Below are 18,766 nucleotides of genomic sequence, written 5' to 3' on the forward strand. Positions count from 1 at the left end.
CCTGTTTGTACACCTGCACTATCAATGAGCAAACAGCAACAGGATTAGTATTTTAAAGTTAACCAACTACTCCACACCTGTAAAGAGCAGGATTATAAAATATTTTCAAAGGCATGCAAAAAAAACCAAAACAATCCAAAACAAACACCATAACAACCTTGACTTTTGACTTTTAAGATGTCAGTGTAGTTACCTTACCAGGCAAAATAACCTTGAAATAAGAATGCATATTGTCCCTATGTACTGTCTGCTTCAGATGTAAAATGAATGACCACAGCCACCTCACCACAGGTAGTTAACATGACAATTACTGACTCTCCACCTACATATTTTGAAGTGCAGACTGGGAAGAACTCCCCAGCGTCTTAAGTGCTTCTAGAACAGTCAAAGTTAATACTGGTATTCTTGGTTTTTGATTGAAGTCTCCCCCCCACTCCCACCCCCCAAGTTAAGAGCTATTTAACCATTTTTGAGTATCAGAGACCCAGTACAAACCACAACCGGTTCGTGACAGTCAAACTGACAGGACCAGTTTTGCTTGTTTTGTCCCTCCCAGACTGGACTCCAGCCACACTCAGATAAGCCCCCCCACCACAGGGCTGCAGGGTAAAGTTTGTTTATTGCTGCATTTTAAGTGTATTCTGGTCTCAGAATAGACCCACAGATGGGACAAGTCCAGTGAAAAAGCCACCTGATGGCCTCAGGTGCAAAAACACCTCAGCCTGCTGCAGCATTGAGAAATTACCTGAACAAAAGAAAACCTGATTTCAGCAGGTGAACACTCTCGAGGTGTGTCAGACTAAATAGCTCTTCATGACTAATTCATTAACTGTGGTAACCACACACTGCTGCCTTACAAACTACCACCTTGGGAACATCCATCACAGCATCCTCAGTGGTTTCTGAAGCACCTGCCCATACTCTAAGGGTACAGCCTGTACTGCCAGTACAGCCCAAACAGACTTGCTTCAGCACTTGTCAGCTTTCACACCGTTAAGCCTCTTTTCAGAATAAACAGCTCTTAAATTCCTCTTCCCAAAAGAAGTGCTCAGCTCCGGGAAAAAAACCAGTTGTTCAAGTCTATAAACTTATCCTGTGGCACTGAAACAGGGATTTAAAACTCTGTATTACGTTCTAGTCTTCTGGATCGTTTTCAGACATTCCTTTCTTATTCAGAACTGGAGGTTTTTAGTTCTGTCAAGACTGTGTCCATAAAGGATTAATTTCAGCCATTCTGACACATGCAGCTGAACATATTTAGTCTCAGTTCAAGTACAGACTGCTGCAATTAAGAACAAAAAAAGGTAAATCTTAGTTTGTCTTTTTACTGGTGAATTGCATGGAAGCAGATAAGGTAACCAGCTATTCCAGCACCAAGCAGTGCCTACACTGTCAGTGATTAAAATGCTTTTCTGAAATATATCGTATTTGCTTCTTTCCCAAATAGCTTTAATAGTGACTATTTAAGAAAGCAGATTTAGGGCTTGGGGTTCCCTCCTCACCCCTAAATCTGTACAGAAGACATGAGCCCTTTCCAGTAAAAGTCTCAGAAAAAATACAAAGGAGAAGGTTAGGAGATGCAAGTAAGCTGATGTTCTAAATATTGTTTCCTTTTCCACAGTTAAAATATTAAGTGCTCATTTCACCGAAGTACTCAGTAACACTCACTAATTCCAACTCTTTACAACACAAAATACACCACTACTAATGTGTAGACCAAGGGAAGCTCCACTGGAGAACAAGGATTTGCAACCATGTAAATACAAGTTTTTAGTACTGTGAAGAGTCAGGCCCACCTCTGTTAGGGGCCCCCACGAGTGCCACCAACCATGACTGTAACTCCAGGCAGAAACTGCACCGTGCACAGCCACCAAGGAAATGGACCCCTGAGACTCTGCCAGCATTAAGCCATGGATGGAGGCAGGTTAGATGTCCAGGAACACTGGATTACCTCTCTCCTTTAGCATGTCCATTCTGTCTAGAATACCAAATATGGGAATAAGCAGCCACTGCCCCACTTCCTCTCAAGTGCTCCTAGAATGTACCAAGAATAAAAACACAAACGACAGGAAGAAACCACTGCTGGTCATGAACTTACTCTGCATATTGAGATCAGGTCTCTGTGGACTGGGTGTGCTGGTATTTCAGGCATTAAGAACCCTGGAACCAGAATTCCTATTACCACTAGAAAAGCTTTAACAAACAGCACTCATGGGAACAGCAGTTAAGACTCCTGTAGCAGTCAGCTGAGTTACTGACACTGGCAAACCAAGTACTCCTTTCAACATTAGAACTACCAGTTACCAATAGTGAAATAATTAAACCTTTCTCTCTGTGCTACTGAAGTTCTTTGTAGCCTCACATTTCATTACATATTCCTGAGACTGAGGTCAAAGTCACTGGAGGCTACAGGGAACACATATTCTGTGTGCTTGAAGACAGCTTCAAGCTAGATCAGATTAATCTCCTTTATTGTATATACTTTTTAAAATCACAACAGAAGCCATTTCAGTTTTATCAAATCTAAGTTTTGCTGACCACATACCAGAATATATGCTGATTTGTTATTTAAAACAAGTAGCAAATTGAGCAAATTCTTATTTTCTCCAATACACTGAATCTAGTCCTTTACTACTATGCAGATATTTATTACAGAATGCTGAGAGACAAGAGTGACAATTATAGACAAATATCTAAGCTGTTTAAGAAACCAGGCTCAGTCATTAGAAACAGGTACTCAACATTATCTCAAGTTTCAGACACTGGATACTCAGGTACTGCCAAGTCCTCTTTCACTTGTAGGTACACTTCTGACCTGACTTTCTCTGCTGAAGGCCTATCCCTGCTTTCCTTCTCATCTGAAAACAGTTCATGCTTTGAACTCTGTGGTTGCAACTCAATGCTGAGACAAAAAACAACTAAAGCACAGCAAAACAGCAAAAGCAGTGGCCTCTCCTACAATGAAGTCATTCTGCCCACTCCCAACTCTGCTTCAAATGGAGCTCAAGATTTTGCTCACTAAAGGCCAGACCTCAGCTCAGACCTCCACAGACATACATGGAGCTATAACAGGATCTCATAACAGGATTTGTTACAAAACATCCCAGTTCACTTTTTTCCCTGGGTCAAGTCTAACCCTTCTTTAAAAGCCATACCAAACAGCACAGTCTGTAGAAGTTACTCCAACCTCTATTTGCTGGCAGTCTCTTCCTCTAATGAGGATCACCAATACAGTCCCTGGGGCCTGGCAGGGCTCTGACCTTGCCCTCAGCCATTGGCAAGTTCTGGCCACTAAATGCCCAAGGGCTGCTGAGTCCCAGCTCAGCTGGGAGGAGAATGTCCCTCCTCACAGCAGCACCGTGTGCCAGTGCCACCAGGGCTCCAGCAAAGGTGGCTGCAGGCAGCTGGGATCAGGAACTCCCAGCTACCCCAGGAAAAAGCAGGAAGAAAGAGATGCTTGCAAAGCCAACAGCCACAGCAGAGCAAACAATGGCCAGCAGTCTGGGGACAGCTCAGGATAGAATCGGGCATTTTTAGCTCTTCTGCAATTTTTTAGCAGGTTTACACTGCTCCTCCATAGCAGGAGGCACATGCTTCCCCTCCACCAGGGCCAATCAATTCCAAAAAGGCACCTTACCTCAGTCTACTCAAGTCCTGCAGGATACACAAAAAATCAGCCAGGATCCCCTCAAAAACTGAACACACAAATTGCCCTACTCTGAGAAGCTATTTTTGCTTTTCCACTGCAAAGACCAGAATGTTTTTGTAGGAAACTTTGGTTTGCTGAACCTAGCAATTACTAACCAATATAGCAGTTCCCAGTGTATACTTGAGGGGAAGCACTGAAAAAGGCTTTGCAGACTACCAACAACAGAGAATCAAGTCCTGGAAACATGACTGCAAGTAAGGCACAGTTTTTAAGTGGAGAAAATAAATCCAGCTGAAGTAATTCTGTTCTTAGTGGATGTACTATATTTTAATTGGCCAACTCAAATATTTGTTTTCTTGGATTCAGCCAATTCAGAATTCAAGAACAAATCAAGTTTAGAAGTGAAGTGGAATATTTCATGCTACAGAAGCTACATGTAACAAAATCATGCTTAGTAATATATCAGCTTTCACTGTAGCAATTTTTTAAATTCAAATTATGGTAGGAAAGATATCAGAAGTTTCCTGACAGGAGTAGTGTATTAATTTAACCCGCTCTCATAAAAATTACACTATCAAGAATCAACAAAAAATACAGAAGTATGATAAAAGGGTCTAATATAACTATGGATTCCCATGACTCATTATTTTTTCCTAGATGATTGCATCCTATCATTGATTCCTTCAAAAACAATCTATATTTAGCTATACAGCAGAAATAATTACACAAAATCCATGTTTCTTTTGCCTTATCAGAAGATACCATAGATTTATCTACTACTTCAGACTATGTAGACAGCTTATACCTCTGTGCTCTGAAAGCAAGAATGGGTGGGCTTGTAGCTTTATATCCTTTCTGGAATGAATCTAACCACATTTTTAATTCCCCATTTAATTTACCTGTAGTATGACTGTTTTCAGTTACTGTTATAAATACTTTTGCACATTTCTCTTTCTTTAGGTATGTACTGAATACAGGTGGGCATCAGTATAGGAAAACAAATTCCTTCAGAATTAATAAACAGACAAAACAAACGCTCCTCAAATACTGAAAGAATAAACAAATACTTAAAAGTATGCACTTGCTTTGAGTGCCATGAAATAGTTTTTAAGATTAGGTTTAACAAAAGTTCTCCTTCAATATGCCTCATGTTAGCAAAAGAAGTATTTTTTGGTTCATACATCAAAACACCTGCAGAGAGTCCAAAACCCAAGCGATCAGGAGGTGAACAGTGTGTGCCAGAAGCAGCACAGCAGCTCAAAGATGTTCACAATATCCAGGTAAACTCCTGCCCTTGGAATGTTCCTGCTACCCCTCAGAGCAGCAGCACTTCCACACCAAAGAGCTACCAAAGAGCCCAGGGACTCCAAATGTGCTGGCAGCGTAAAGCACACTCTGCATCCGCACACTTCTTCACAAAGCTGTGAATAACACAGGGTTGGAAGTTATTGCAAAAGCAAATTTGGAAGCACTTAGGCATTTGTGCAGACTTGTATCCTTCAAGGCAGGAAAAAAAACCAAAACAAAACAAGATGAGACAAGTTCTTGACTACTGCTTGGCACTGCAAATACATTACTAACAAGAGGTTCCAATTTCCATCTTTCTGTATTTGTGCTATTAGCAATATCCAACTCAAAGCACAGGAAAAGACATCAATCACTGCAAAAGATAACAGTGTGCATTGGTAAACTGCCTAGAATTAAAGCCTCACAAATGTTGTGGAATGTCAGACTGAAAACAGAAGACTGTCCTAGGGTGCAAGATCAAACACCAGGCAGCATATTTTATAAGACACAAGCAGGAAAGACTTTAAAGCTGTTGAAAACATTTTGCTGGCTTTTGAGGGTATCAGGCTGCATTGTTCAGACTTGAGTATGACTTCAACACTTAAATTAGACAAGGCTGACCAAGAAGTGGTTACAAACTCAGGCTCAGCTGATGACAGTGATTCAGTGAGTGGTTCTGAGCTGGCACAGAAAAAAAGCCCCACACTTCCTGTACAGGGACAAGTGCAGCAAGTCACTACGAGACTGCTAATCCTCTTTGAAGGATGCCAACCAAAACCTCTCATTTAGACTTCAGATTGCTGAAAAAAGCATGAAAATAGCTTCTAGAAGCACATGTTTTTGCATAAACTATTTATATCCCCTTTTTTTGAAGGAGTCTAAAGAAAAACATCTATTATCACTCCATCCCAAAGCCACTGCACTGATCCCCTGAAAGCCAGAAGTGGCTTTCACCAGACACTTCTGGAAGCTGAAAAATCACACACATGACAGCAGAGCAGAGCACCAGACCTATTTTATAATCCTTTTGACACTTCCAGGACACTGTTGATCAGAAGTATACTCAAGATCTGCTAATATCTGGCTTTAACTTTCAAGTTCACATTTAGTAAGTTATGTTAATAGATAAGCCTTTGTACTTTAAAAGCACTTGTAAGTAGGCTTCCCAACAGGCATCACTTCTGATAGCTCTGACTCATGCTCCAATTGCCAACACTGCTTTCCTTGTCAGCTCTTACATTTCTTTTGTTTAAAGAAGTATTTTCAGTTTCAACTTAAAAAAAATTAAATTCAGAATTTTGTAAAAATTACACTTTATAATTTATGAACCCAATCCATGAATGGTTTTAGTATCAATTAAATGCTGCTGTGTCTTTGGAAAAAAACCTTGACCATCCTTCTTCCTAGGCTGTTTACATTACAGAATCTTGGGTTTAGATGCACTTCCTTGTGTAGAGGACATCATCAAACACCAACTCCATTTACACATTTATTTGAGCATATTCAACAGAAGGGGCAGAAAACACCTGTGAGGTTCAGTGTGTGGAAAAGCTGTAGACCAAGACACCTTTTCTGATCACAGCAATGACTCAGTCAAGCAGAGAGAACAGATCCCATGCAGCGCCAGGACCTGACCGCACACCTGGCGTTCCCAGGGGGTAGTCACAGTTCTGAAGTGAGGGAGGAAAGCAGTAGGTGGAGGATAGGAAAGCTAGAAGATGAGGATGAGTCAGGAGGAGTGACAACCGTACTTCCTGGGCAGGACAGTAACTGGCATCTCAGGAATGTGGGGAAGGGAGTAGGAGATGGGAAAGACTGAATCGAGCCCAGGAAGGTCTGACTAAATTACAGTTCCTCACACCCAAGCTGCCCCAGGAGTACCACGGGGGACTGAGGTGAACGTCTGAGCAAGTCCTCAGAGACAGCTCTCAGTTCTCATCTGAAGAGAGAAAATTCCTGTTTACTTCCTGCCATATTTCTCTGATGTTTACAAATACTTTTACAGCCATAGTAGAAATTATAAAAGCCAAACAACACACCACAGCTATCCAGAGTCCTCTGACTACAGCAGTTCCAAAAGTCAGCAGGCACCCCATACACCTGGAACACTTCTCCATACAAAGCAGTACAAAAATCCACTTCAATCAGAGTTGAAAACAATGCTGTCAATTGCTAGTGACCAGCATCAACCAGAAAAGCTCCTTGGCAGACCATAGGTAGTGAACGGCCTCCAACAGATGAGAAAATGTGTGAGAGAACCTTTATATGATTTTCCCTGAAATTTTAGCCTTTTGTGCTGAGGTAAACTTTCCTGCTTATATTAATGGGGAGAGTTTAGATAGCACAAAGTGGCTTGATTCAAAGAGCTACCAATCCTTTCTTACCAAAGCCTATTCCTGGATTTCTGTGCTTGCAGAGGAACTGAAATATTTTCCAAATCCTTATTTTTGTAGCACACACATAAACACACTCCTCCCAGTTCCAAAAACTGCTTCAATTTTACTGCTTCTAGTCTAGCACGGTTAACTCCCAGAACAAAACCCTTGTTAATTAGGTGCAAAATCCCCTTCTAACACAGTTCTTAATGCCTTTCAGTAGCCACACACCACCTAGATCTGGAATGCAGCTTCTTAAAAAAAGCAGACTGAAGGATTGCATTACAAGAGTGCTCTACTAAACTGAAAAGGAAAGCAGATGAATTTATCATTTATAAGCCATTTATTGTGGCAATAACCAGAACCAAAGGGTAAACAAAAGCCTGACAATTTGCAGGCCAGTCCCAGGCTGGTCTCCATCAGCAGAACTACAATAACCTGTGTCAGAACTCTTCAGGCAACTACAGGAAACTCACTGCCAGGGTTAGCCTGGCAAAGTAAAAGCTAGGAGCCCAAGAGGAAAAAAACACCTAACTTTTTGCTCCCTTCCTCATCACAACATGCAGCAACTAAGTTAGGCTTTATTAATACAAAGGATTCTTCTGGGACTCTGAAGATGTTTATTTACATGTTCTATACGTTAGTATCATTAATGCATACATGCAGACTATATTAGAATACAAATCCAAACACACAGGAATTTCATAATCCTGATGCTGAAATAAGAAATACCAAAACTTTTATTCTTTATAATATATCTTGGATACAGCAAAGTATGACCATTTAGATCAATGACAATTTTTTACTAACTCCTACAACTGAGGAGAGAATATACTGGTATTTATGAAGTCAAATTAATTTAAATTATTACAAAAGGTGATAATAACAGTTCTGTAAAGAGATGTACAACTTTTTACTGTTTTGAGCAATGTAGCAAGCATACTTTCCATGTTAAGATGGGAACATTACTAAGATTTTACTGAAAACTCATAAAAGTTTAACATTCCATGTGCTAACCATGACAAAACTCATTTTAACTTCACCCATGCCACATGTGCAGCAATGCCTTAAGAACAAGGCAGTGAGACTGGTGAATGTTATTCCTTTAAGAAAAAGTGGATGCAAATAATTTGTTTAAACTACTAATAGCATTGCCACCCCATTTCCTTCACAAGCAGTTATGTATGTAGAACAGAAAAAAACATATCTGGAAGGCAAAAGAGTTGATGAGAAAATTAGTCAAGATCTACATACATACACAATCACAGGTTCAGTTTCCAGCTGCAAAAGTTGTATTTGAGTTACATTCTGCATACATTAGTGTCTTCTGAAAAATGCTCTAACATACACAGTATATCCATAATTATTCTAGAGGTCTAAACTAGAAACAAAAACAAGCAGGCACACAATGCAAACCTAAACAAAACACATCAAATACTACTGTGTTTTAGTATCTTTCATATATAAGCCAGAAAGAAACATCATCCAGCTGAAGATTTTCCATTAATGCACCTCTAGACATAACGCAAAGCACATGCTGTTACCCTCCCTAGTATTGCACACTTGGCAAAAAGCAAGGTTTGAGCTGAGGCTACTGTCTGCAGCACCAGACAGAAAAGCACCCCTCACATACAGAAGCATCACTGTCTTGCCTGTGACTTCCCTGCAGGAAAAAAAGACTTAACGGAGTATAAGGTCCCAGTTCCCATCACACATTCACTATTTCAGAACTGAATCCTAAAGGCCAGCAAGTCCCCTCATGGGCACTACATGGAATCAAGACATCCTCAGCTTCTTGCTGGACTGGGATATAAACATCTGCCCTCTTCTGATGTCAAACTGCTATAAAAATGTTTCCTTTTAAAAATCAGCCTTCCGTCCTTGCTGAAGAGATGGAACCACAAAGACACCAAGTACACCCAGATAAAATGCACATACTGACTGCAGTGTTACAGAAAATTGCTTAGCATTGAAATACTGGTTAAAGGTAACATAGAAACACATCGGGTTTTTTAACCTAAGTATATTAGACAACCCTGGCTTGCTCAACACCTTGTGAGCTAATCCAGACACTGCTTTCTCATGGGAGCTTTCCCTTCTCTGCCAAAAAAATTGGTACAAAACCTCGGCAGAAGTTCTCTGGAACAGAGATTATGCAAAAGCAGGCAAAGTTGATTACTGATGGGTTGTTGTTGGAGTGGAGCATTTATTTGATTTTTGTGGTCGGCTTATTTTCTAAATATAGCAGCAGTTTATGTCTTAGAGAACGTACTTGCTGATTGACATTCAAAGTTTTATCTTTAGAAGAGTCAAAGCCAGCTGACAGTACTCAGGGGAACAATCTTTCCCTGAAGACTAAAGAACTACTTTAAATCAAAGGTCCAAGATAATTTTTGTAATGTGATACAGATTCTCTATCCAATTCCAGATCCTCCAATGCATCTCCATGAACTACCCCATAACATGAAGGTTCTAATTCACAGTATAACATAACATAGCATAAAGTTCAGCAGACTTTCCTGCTTCCCTTTCAAGCATGTTCCAGCTTAGTTTCACCATGAGGCTTCCTGAATATTATGGATAGAGTCCTTCACTGCAGTGGGACTACTTGGCACTGACATAATACCCAGTTTTTGAAGACTTAAAAGCTTCAGCTAAGCTGTTAGAGGCTTTGAGGATTTTTTTATTTTGAATTTAAAACACTGAAACACAAAGCCAAGAAAGTGGATGCATTTCAAGAGAAAAATTTCAAGCTGCCAGATGTTCCTTAGTCTTGTCAGTTCTACTACAGTTTTGCCCCTCTGTTGCTCATTCCCACCTTGTACTGCCATGGACAGCCATGGAACAGCTCACCCATTCCATGCTGGCAGATCTCCTCCTCAAACCACCCTGTTAACGTAACACATCTATCGATCCGGATTAAAAATAACCCAGCCAAAGGAGCAGAGATGTTGCTAAGTGCAGGGAGCTTTGCAGGGTGCCAGCTGAGCTGGGTGGGGCAGGGCACCATGGCAGGGAGTGGCCAAGGCACCAGGGACAGAGCAGCGACACTGGGACCTGCTTTGCTCGGTCAGATGGCCCCAGAAGCACCTGGTGTCAGTCAGTGGCAACTCAGCACCCTGCACTGGGGACCCTGTCAAACAGGAAAGGGTCACTCTGAGGTCTACAGTGAAGAAGAGATGGCAGAAAAGACTCGATTTAGAAAACACAAAACACTTGCAACACTCAGCTTCTTTCACCCTTCAGACATCAAAACTGTTAAGACAAAAATAAGGGGAATAATGTGAGTTTTTTATACCGCACAGAGAATGGGTCTAAAGTTTCAGGATATTAGTAGCATGATTCATGTTCATCAGCAGTCATTCTAAGTCCTGCCAGGCAATCCTTCTGCCAACTAAGTTACAAAATACTACCTTCTAATGACTATCAAACAATGGTTTGGGCAAAATTATTTGGAAAAGCAGCACTTTCAAAAACATTATTTTCTAGTTTTGTTGTAATAATTACTTACCAATAATCTAAAAATGCAATTCATATAATTTTGAGATTAAAGTGAAAAACTACTTTAAGTATTAAATTAAAAGCTGGGGAATAACTGTCTGAATACATCCCTACAAAGTGTATCTTGTGGAAGAAAGTAATTACCTTATTTTGATAAAGTAAATCTCACGGAGTATGCTGCCAGTTAGTTATGTGTATTTACAGAAACTACTTTGATTAAAACGTTTCATTAAAAAGGAATGAATGGACCCCACAGCAGATCAACTAACAGACTGATCTCAAAGTATTACTGGTAACAGGCAGACACACCTGAGGCACCTGCAACAAAGACTTCCAACCCCATTTAACATGCCAGCAGTGTAAGCAATGACCCAGTCTCCGCCAAGGAGCCCATTTGTGCCACAGGTGTCTGTGACACAGCAGGTACTTGAGGAGCAAAGATTAAGTCTAACGAGTTGATCTGAATCACCTGGCAAAACAATCAGCCCCCAGGGAACACAAGCACCTATCTTATTCAAAGCTCCTTACCAAAACCAAGTTTTTAAGAGATAGCTGGTATCATTATCCCTGACTTCAAGAGAAGTTTTAGCTTCCTAACTTCTGCAATGCTTTATTTAAAGCAAAGATCTTGCTCCACATAGATGTAACCAGGTCCAACTTCACTTGCCTCAGGAAGTCAAAGCAGAGGCAATGGCAATAAGAAAGACATCCTTGAAAAGTTATTGGGAGTGAAGCTTAGAATACACAAGAACTAGGTTGGTCAGTCTAGTTTAAATCTCAACCTTAGTTAAGCTTTAGCAAAAATAGTGCAAAAGTTCTTCAAGTATCTTAACACTCAGATCTTTAGTACTCTGCTTTAGAACAGAGTAAATTTTTAAGTAAATTACTTGTTTAAAAGTTATGGATTTTAGCCTAGTTTATTACCACATAGGATTCTTCACTACTTGTTCTTAGTTCTTGTGTAACAGGTGGACATAATCGTTATTTGGGTTACCTCAGGATGAAAGCTATTATCAATCATCAGGAGGCAGTTACTAAAGGCGAAGCAGGTTCACCTGCGAACCTCAGTTTTCCCTCAGTCCAGCACCGAAGATGTTTTCCTGACATCGCATCCCCTCATGACACCCAGCAGCGCACAGCCCAGCAGCGGCGGTGCCCAGCTCCCGGGTTCGGGAGCCGCCTTTGCAGCACACCTGAGAGCTCCCGCCGCCGGACCGGGCACCGGAGCGACCCCGGCAAGGCGGCAGCGCCGGGCACCGCAGGGCCAGGCTGCGGCTCTGTCCGCCGAGAGCCCTCGGCCAGCGCCCCTGAACCAGAGGCGTCACCTGTTGTTGTACTACTCCCGTCCCCCTGCCAGGGGACTGCTCCTACCGAGGACACCAACATCCAAAACCTTCAGAAGCCAAGCGGCGGGAGAGGGCGGCACCCGCGGCTCGCGCTCCACAGGCGGCGCCGGCCCTGCCCGCGCCCCGCGATGGGACAGGCGGGTTCGGGACGAGACTGAAGGCACCGACCCGGGTCTGCAGGGCCGGCAGCCGCTGGCCCTCGCCAAGTGCCTGGCATGGCCCGGCTTCCACAGGCCGGCGCTGTTACACAACCGCTCCCTGGCCAGGAGCGGGACACGGAGCGCTGCCGCGGCCCCTTCCCGGCACCGCGCGAGGGGACGCGAGGGGACGCAGGGGAACGCGACAGCCGCCCTCCTGCCGCCCCTGCCCCGCGGGCCCCGGCCCCGCCACAGCTGCCCCGGCCCCGCTCGGCCCCCTGCCGAGCTCTCCGCTCACCATCGCTGCTCCTCGGCGCTGCGCTGCCCGCGGCTCTGCCCAGACACGCCGGCGCCCCGGGACGGAGGGACGGGCGGAGGGGAGGGGAGGGGGCAGCAGCTCCGCCCTCCCCGCGCGCGCAGCTCCCGGCGGGGCGGGGCCGGGCGGGCAGCGGCGCGGTGCAGGGGCCGGCGGCGCAGTGTGAGGGCCGGAGGGGGCGAGGGGCCGGCACCGGGGCTGCCCCGCGCCGCCGATGTGTCCATAAATGGAGAACTCGCCACGGCGCAGCCAATGGCCGCACGCCGGGACGTCATTCCCTGAGGGAATCCCGGAGCGCGGGGCTCGCGCGCTCCGGCCCAGGGCCCGGACGGCCGCTGCTCCTGGAGCGCCCCGGGAGAAGCACCAGGATGAGCTCCCCCTCACGGCGCTGACACGCCTTCAGCCGGCGGGGCCGGCCGGACCCCCGCAAGCGTGCTGCGTGCACTGCCCTCCTCCCTCGTACCCACAGAGCTAAGGTGCTGCTGGCCCTGGAAACACTGGGAAGCACGATGCATCTTGTTACCGGGGGGATGCTGAAACAATCCCTGCAGGCATCTCACAGACGCGGAACAGCCCAGGCGCCTGCAGGCAGCCGGCATCCACTGCACGATGCTCAGCTCGTTCTGACCAGAACACAACCAGCACAACTTCAGGGGCTGCGCTTTCTAAGCGATCAAACCAATAAACCCGCCCGAAGCTGCTACTGTAGTTCTGTTAGCAAACGTTTCACCTCAGGCTTGAAGCCCTGCTGTTTGCTCTAATGGATTTCTAATGCCACTTCTAAGCCAGAATATAAATAAAATGGAAACAACATAATGTAACAATCATAACAACAGCCAGACCCCGAGTCATATGTTGATACTTCTTCCAAACCACTTTGAAAACCACTTAGAATGGGTAAAGATCCTGGGTTTCATCAATAGATTGCACTGGGATTTAGTTTATTTCTGATTAAAAAGAAGGGCAGTTATTGGAAAAAATAGGGAGTAGTTTATACACAATAAACATATTTCATTTCCATTGTTTTTATGAACAAGATAAAGACTTGTGTCCACACCAATTTAGAGATTAGGCATAAGCACATTCACTTCTGGCTTTTTGGGGAACACTGCTCTGACTGCTCAGAGCCAGGGGCTGGTTGTGCAGCCGGATCTGCCAGTGCAGAGGAAGGACAGTGCTGTTCAGCACATGGCTTCATCCTCACAGAGGTGCCTGCAGGACAGGTGTGATGGGGTGCAGACATTAAACACATGGCTGATCAGCTGTTACAAACTCAAACCACCCTGATATGCACAACACAATATGGGACAAAACTTCAACTACCTGCCCTCTCTCATGTCCCACAGCCTTTGGTGGTTTGGATGAAACACAACAGTCCTTTGGGCATGTTTCATCCTTGGTTTTGAAGAATAAACAAAACACTGCTCAGCTGAGCTTGTACTGTACAATTACTGATCATGTGAAGCTTGGGATTTCCATAGTGGATTCTTGGCTGTTGGCTGACATTGATAGGAGAGGTAGGTAATATTTTCATTGAGAAAATAGCTGGGTAGCAAATATGACCTGCAACAGCTATTAAAGCAAAAATATATCTGATAGTGCTAATAGTGCATAGAACTTCACAGGAGATAAGTTTCACACTTTGATTCTCTACAGAAGGTGAGTACAGCAGTTTTATGGAAATAGAACAAAAAAAAATTTGCCTAGTATTTCATTTGAACATGGGAATGTTATGTAAAATTATGAGGCTGATAAAAAGCAGTTAAAACAGTCCTGCAAGAGTCCAGACAGTGTATGAATATTGGGCCAACAGAAGATAGAAAATCAATATGGGTTTTGTAGGTTTTTCTATTTGCTTTGGATGTGGGTCTGTTTAATGTACAGGTTAATTTTCTCAAGACATTTATATTTATGTCTGTTTACATACATAGAAACATCTTTATAACAAGTCATGAATAACAAGAACCAAGGTTGTGGAAGAATAGTTAAAAAGTGCATCCACACTGGCCAGCTAACCAAGAAACTGGTCCTGGGTTCACTGAAATGAACGTGTGCTACTGCATCCATCTACTTTACATGGACTACAAGATGACTTTGAAAAAAATTTCTGGAGCTGAAAGAACCAGTGCTGTGCATATGCATGAACCTTTGCTAAGCACTGGGTGGACCAAGCACAGTCTAATTCACAATAAACTCTTTTCATGCTTTTAAACATTCTGCTTATTTTAATGATAAACATCTAATTCCCAAGCTGCCTGTATTAACTGAATGATACTTATTCAACATCCTTGCTCAGAAGCAGGGGAAAACATTTCCCCTTGAATGTCAGTGGTGGTGTGCCTGAATGGTCTGCATGCCTGGGCTCCTCCAGCCCAGAATGTACAATTCATCCCTGAGAAAGGCAGAACCCACATTTTCATATTGAGGAGTTCCAGCAGAGTAAAGAGGAATGTCACAGCAATGCCACAATACACAGAGCATCCCCACACAATTTCAGCAGGCTTTAAGCACTCACCCATGCACAGTAACACCTCACCTTATCAGAAGGCTTCAGGAGTCTGCCCATACAGAGGAACATCACTTCAAAAGGCTGCAAATATCTGCTCTTCCTTGTTCTTTAGCCCAACCTTTTATACCCTCCTGTTGATGCATTGCACCTGTGTGCCCTCTGCTCCCTTGGTCAGTGCCCCTGGGCACTCCATGGCTCATTGCTGGCAATGCTGCTCACCTGCTGCTCACAGCTGTACCCATTGGGGATGAGGCACAGCCCCACTCCCAATCACCACAAACTGTGTGCCTACAGAGGAACCTCTGTACTTTAAAATTATGCAAAAAACTTAGAAGTGGTGACATTTCTAGAAAAACATTAGTATGGACAGGATACCTTTCAAAGACCTAACTTGAAAAGATTTAAGAAAAATTCCCTGTATCAAGAAGTCCCATCAGTTTTTTTCAGTGTGTGTATTGTCTGACAGTCTGTCTGGTTAGTAACACCTACAGCTCATGCACAGAAGTGCTAACATCAAGAATTATTTTGAGGATATTTTCTAGCTGCAAACAGTTGCACTGCTTGATTCTCCTGATATTGATCACTAGTGCCAAGCTTTGGGGAAATATTTCACTGAAGCTTCACTTCAGTGTCTCAGGAGGTTTATTAGCTTAGCATTTGGGACTTGCAGGGGTTGGTCCAGGCTCAGCACTCTCTGAAGTGACTACAGGGTGCAGCTGGCAACTCACACGTGCCTTTCCACCTACCCACTGTCTGAGCAATGCTGTGTGCCAGCACCAAACAAGGATCAGCCTGGTGCTAAACTGTGCAAAGACTAAACTGACTGCAAAAAGAGCAAGGTCTTTATCTTTGGAAAAGCCACAGAATAAAGCTTTCCCTTGCTCACCATTCTAAAAACACTATTGTGGCTTCAGAAAGAAATAACTCTTATGACAAGTCAGTGAATCTGGAAAAGATTAGAAATTGTAATGAAATAAGCACCGCTCTGACTGCTTTCTAACTGGCTAAAAATGACAGCAAAGGGGAAAAAAAGGCATCAGTGCTTTTCTCTTACTTAAAGACTATATTTGAAATTAGTTTTGTAAGTCACATATTTGTCTTCTGTTGACCACAACAATTTGATTAATAATTTAATTAATGCTTGAAAGCTATTAAAATAAGGCTTAATACCCTTAGCAACACATCATTCTTTTGGTTAGAAAACCACATAATCTGGTATTCCTTACAAAGATGAAGGATTTTTGTAATAGAAAAACAAATTATATTAGATTAAGAAAACTTTGAAAATTTAGTGTAGTTTTTTATCCTGTATTTGCCTTCCAAAGATTAAAGATACTTCTGAATTGTAACATTTTCTTCTAAAATGTAGATGGTTACACTCTGCCTTCAGTTACACTTGGAGCATGTAGAATTCTACTTACAGGAAATAAAAAATGGATTCAGCAATTTCTTCTTGTGCAATATAGGGGGGAGAAACAAAATAGCATGTATAAAACAAATTGGAAGAATTTTATGACTTAAAATGTGATGAAATCAGTGATTAGGACAGGTTGGAAAATAGTATAATAATTGTAGCTTTCTTTAACTCTCTATGCCTAATAAAATTTTTTCTTTGCTCTCTGTTGTTGGTCTCAAATGAGAGCAGCATTCCTGTTCAGAAAACATGCCCTTAACGTGTTCAACGTGTCCATCTGAAGTACCACTGGAATAAAAAGTACAGCAACAGTCACCAGCCCTTTTACATCCACTGCTTGGTTTGAGGCTTTTTGAGGAAAAACAGCACGTGGCTCTTTCACTCTGGATCTGATTAAGAGAAGCCTCAGATGTAAGAGATGCTTAGAATTCAGGGAGTTGAATTTTTCTCCGACTGCAAACCAAAACGTATGAATAATGCTGTTATTTGCAGGGCTGCTATAAACCTGGAAGAAATCCACAAAGACGTGGGAACCGAGGAGTTCTGCCTCCTGTGTTCCTGCCACTGAATGCAGCTGAGCCATGTACCTTCACAACAACAAAATTACAAGGATTTTTTTTTTTCCCTCAGAGAGAGATTTTTTGCAACATTACACAAGCTTTAAGGATGAAAACTTTGTGGTATGATGGGAAACCTGATCCAGCATCAAAATCAGCCTTGCTCTGAGCAGGGAGTTGGACAATATTCCCTCTGAGATTCCTTCCAGCCTAAATTGCTCTGTTCTGTACTTCTGTGATTGGGTAAGTGGGGCTCAATTAATGAGTGAGACAGTTGAAGACCCCAGAATAAATTAATATTCTTGATGTTGTGCCTTGATAAAAAGATTGTGATATGAACTTTCCTTTAAGAAAATAAATCTCTATGTTCCATATTAATTACAGTGAAGATGTAATGATATAAAATACAATAGTTTAGTACTGCTTTAGTTAGAAACATCAAGAAAGTGATACAAGTACAAAAAATCATTGTCTCTGTTAACACAAGATGAAAAGAGCATCAGTATGGGTCAAACCAAAGACCATTCACTTCAAATCCTGGTGGTGTGGATGCCTTGGAAAGAGTGTAAGAACAGACAAGAATTTACATGCCCTGTCCCTATCTCTTGGCCTCTACTGTTGCCAGAGAAGGGCCAGAGGGAGAAAGCAGGCATGAGCTACATTTTAATGTTATTTTCAAGACTGCAGTAGAAGGTACAAATGTTATGTTTTTAACTTCAAATAACTTTAATTGATTTGCTTTAACTAACAATTTACTTTCAAGCTCTACTCTGCAGACATACACAGTCAAGAAAACATTGGGCAGTCCTTTAGCAAGGAAAAACTTCTAGAGAGGTGCACAAAAACTGCACAGGGACATGAAGATAGTCTCAATATTTGGCAGGTCAGGGAATACAGCTGTGTACATCAGGAAACTGGGCAAGGTCAGTAGTGAGATGGTTGGGAGCTGGATCCCTGAGGATGCAGGGCTTGCTCAGCCTGATGAGAGCAGACTTTGGGGGACCTGGCAGGGCCCTCCAGTATCTGTGATGAAGTCATCCAGATGGCAAATTCGGACTCTTCATAGTGGCACATGATGGGAAGACAACAATATAAATGTAAACAGGAGAGGTTCAGACTAGGTATAAAGAAAATGTTCTTTCCTCAGCAGCCAACAAGCATGAGAACAGGCTGTCCACTAAAGCTGGACACTCTCCATCCTTGGAGGTTTTCAAGAGCAGGCTGGGTAAAACCCTGAACAATTGCATTTGGCCTCATCAATCACCTCAGCTGCAGCAGGAGGTTGGACAACGGTTCTCCTGAGGTTCATTCTAAGCTGAATTATCCTACAGTCTTTTGACTCCAAGTTCATAGTTTTCAAAGCACCTCTGGCATGTTTTCTCTCTGGCCTGATCCTTTGACGTGGGAACTACTTTAAAATAAATAGGTCAACCAGAATAAATAGGTCAACCAGAGTGTGGATTCAGACCTCACCTTGCTTTTTACAATAGAGTGTGCATGGTGTAATCCTTTTATCCTTCACAGCTACCAAATCCTTAGTCCTGCAATGGTTTTCCTATACAACTGTATGCGATGTTGCATAGATTTTAACTAAAATCAGAGACAATCTGCTATTTCAGAGTGAGATGGTGCAGTAAGTTCTTCTCAGATTCCACTTACGCTTTGTTTACCCAAG

At 42.7% G+C, this 18,766-nt stretch overlaps 1 protein-coding gene across 1 annotated transcript in view; it reads right to left on the reverse strand.

Annotated features, from left to right (window-relative positions):
- The window catches only part of MYO1E (myosin IE), a 76,954-nt gene extending 63,998 nt beyond the window's left edge, over positions 1-12,956 (reverse strand). The window contains 2 exon segments of the mRNA XM_054642026.2: positions 12,594-12,605; positions 12,608-12,956. Of these exon segments, the coding sequence (XP_054498001.2) occupies positions 12,594-12,605; positions 12,608-12,886 (291 nt within the window). The 5' untranslated portion in view covers positions 12,887-12,956.
- Between the last annotated feature and the right edge of the window lie 5,810 nt (positions 12,957-18,766).

This window comes from Agelaius phoeniceus, chromosome 13, assembly GCF_051311805.1.
Source record: "Agelaius phoeniceus isolate bAgePho1 chromosome 13, bAgePho1.hap1, whole genome shotgun sequence".
Taxonomy (NCBI): domain Eukaryota; kingdom Metazoa; phylum Chordata; class Aves; order Passeriformes; family Icteridae; genus Agelaius; species Agelaius phoeniceus.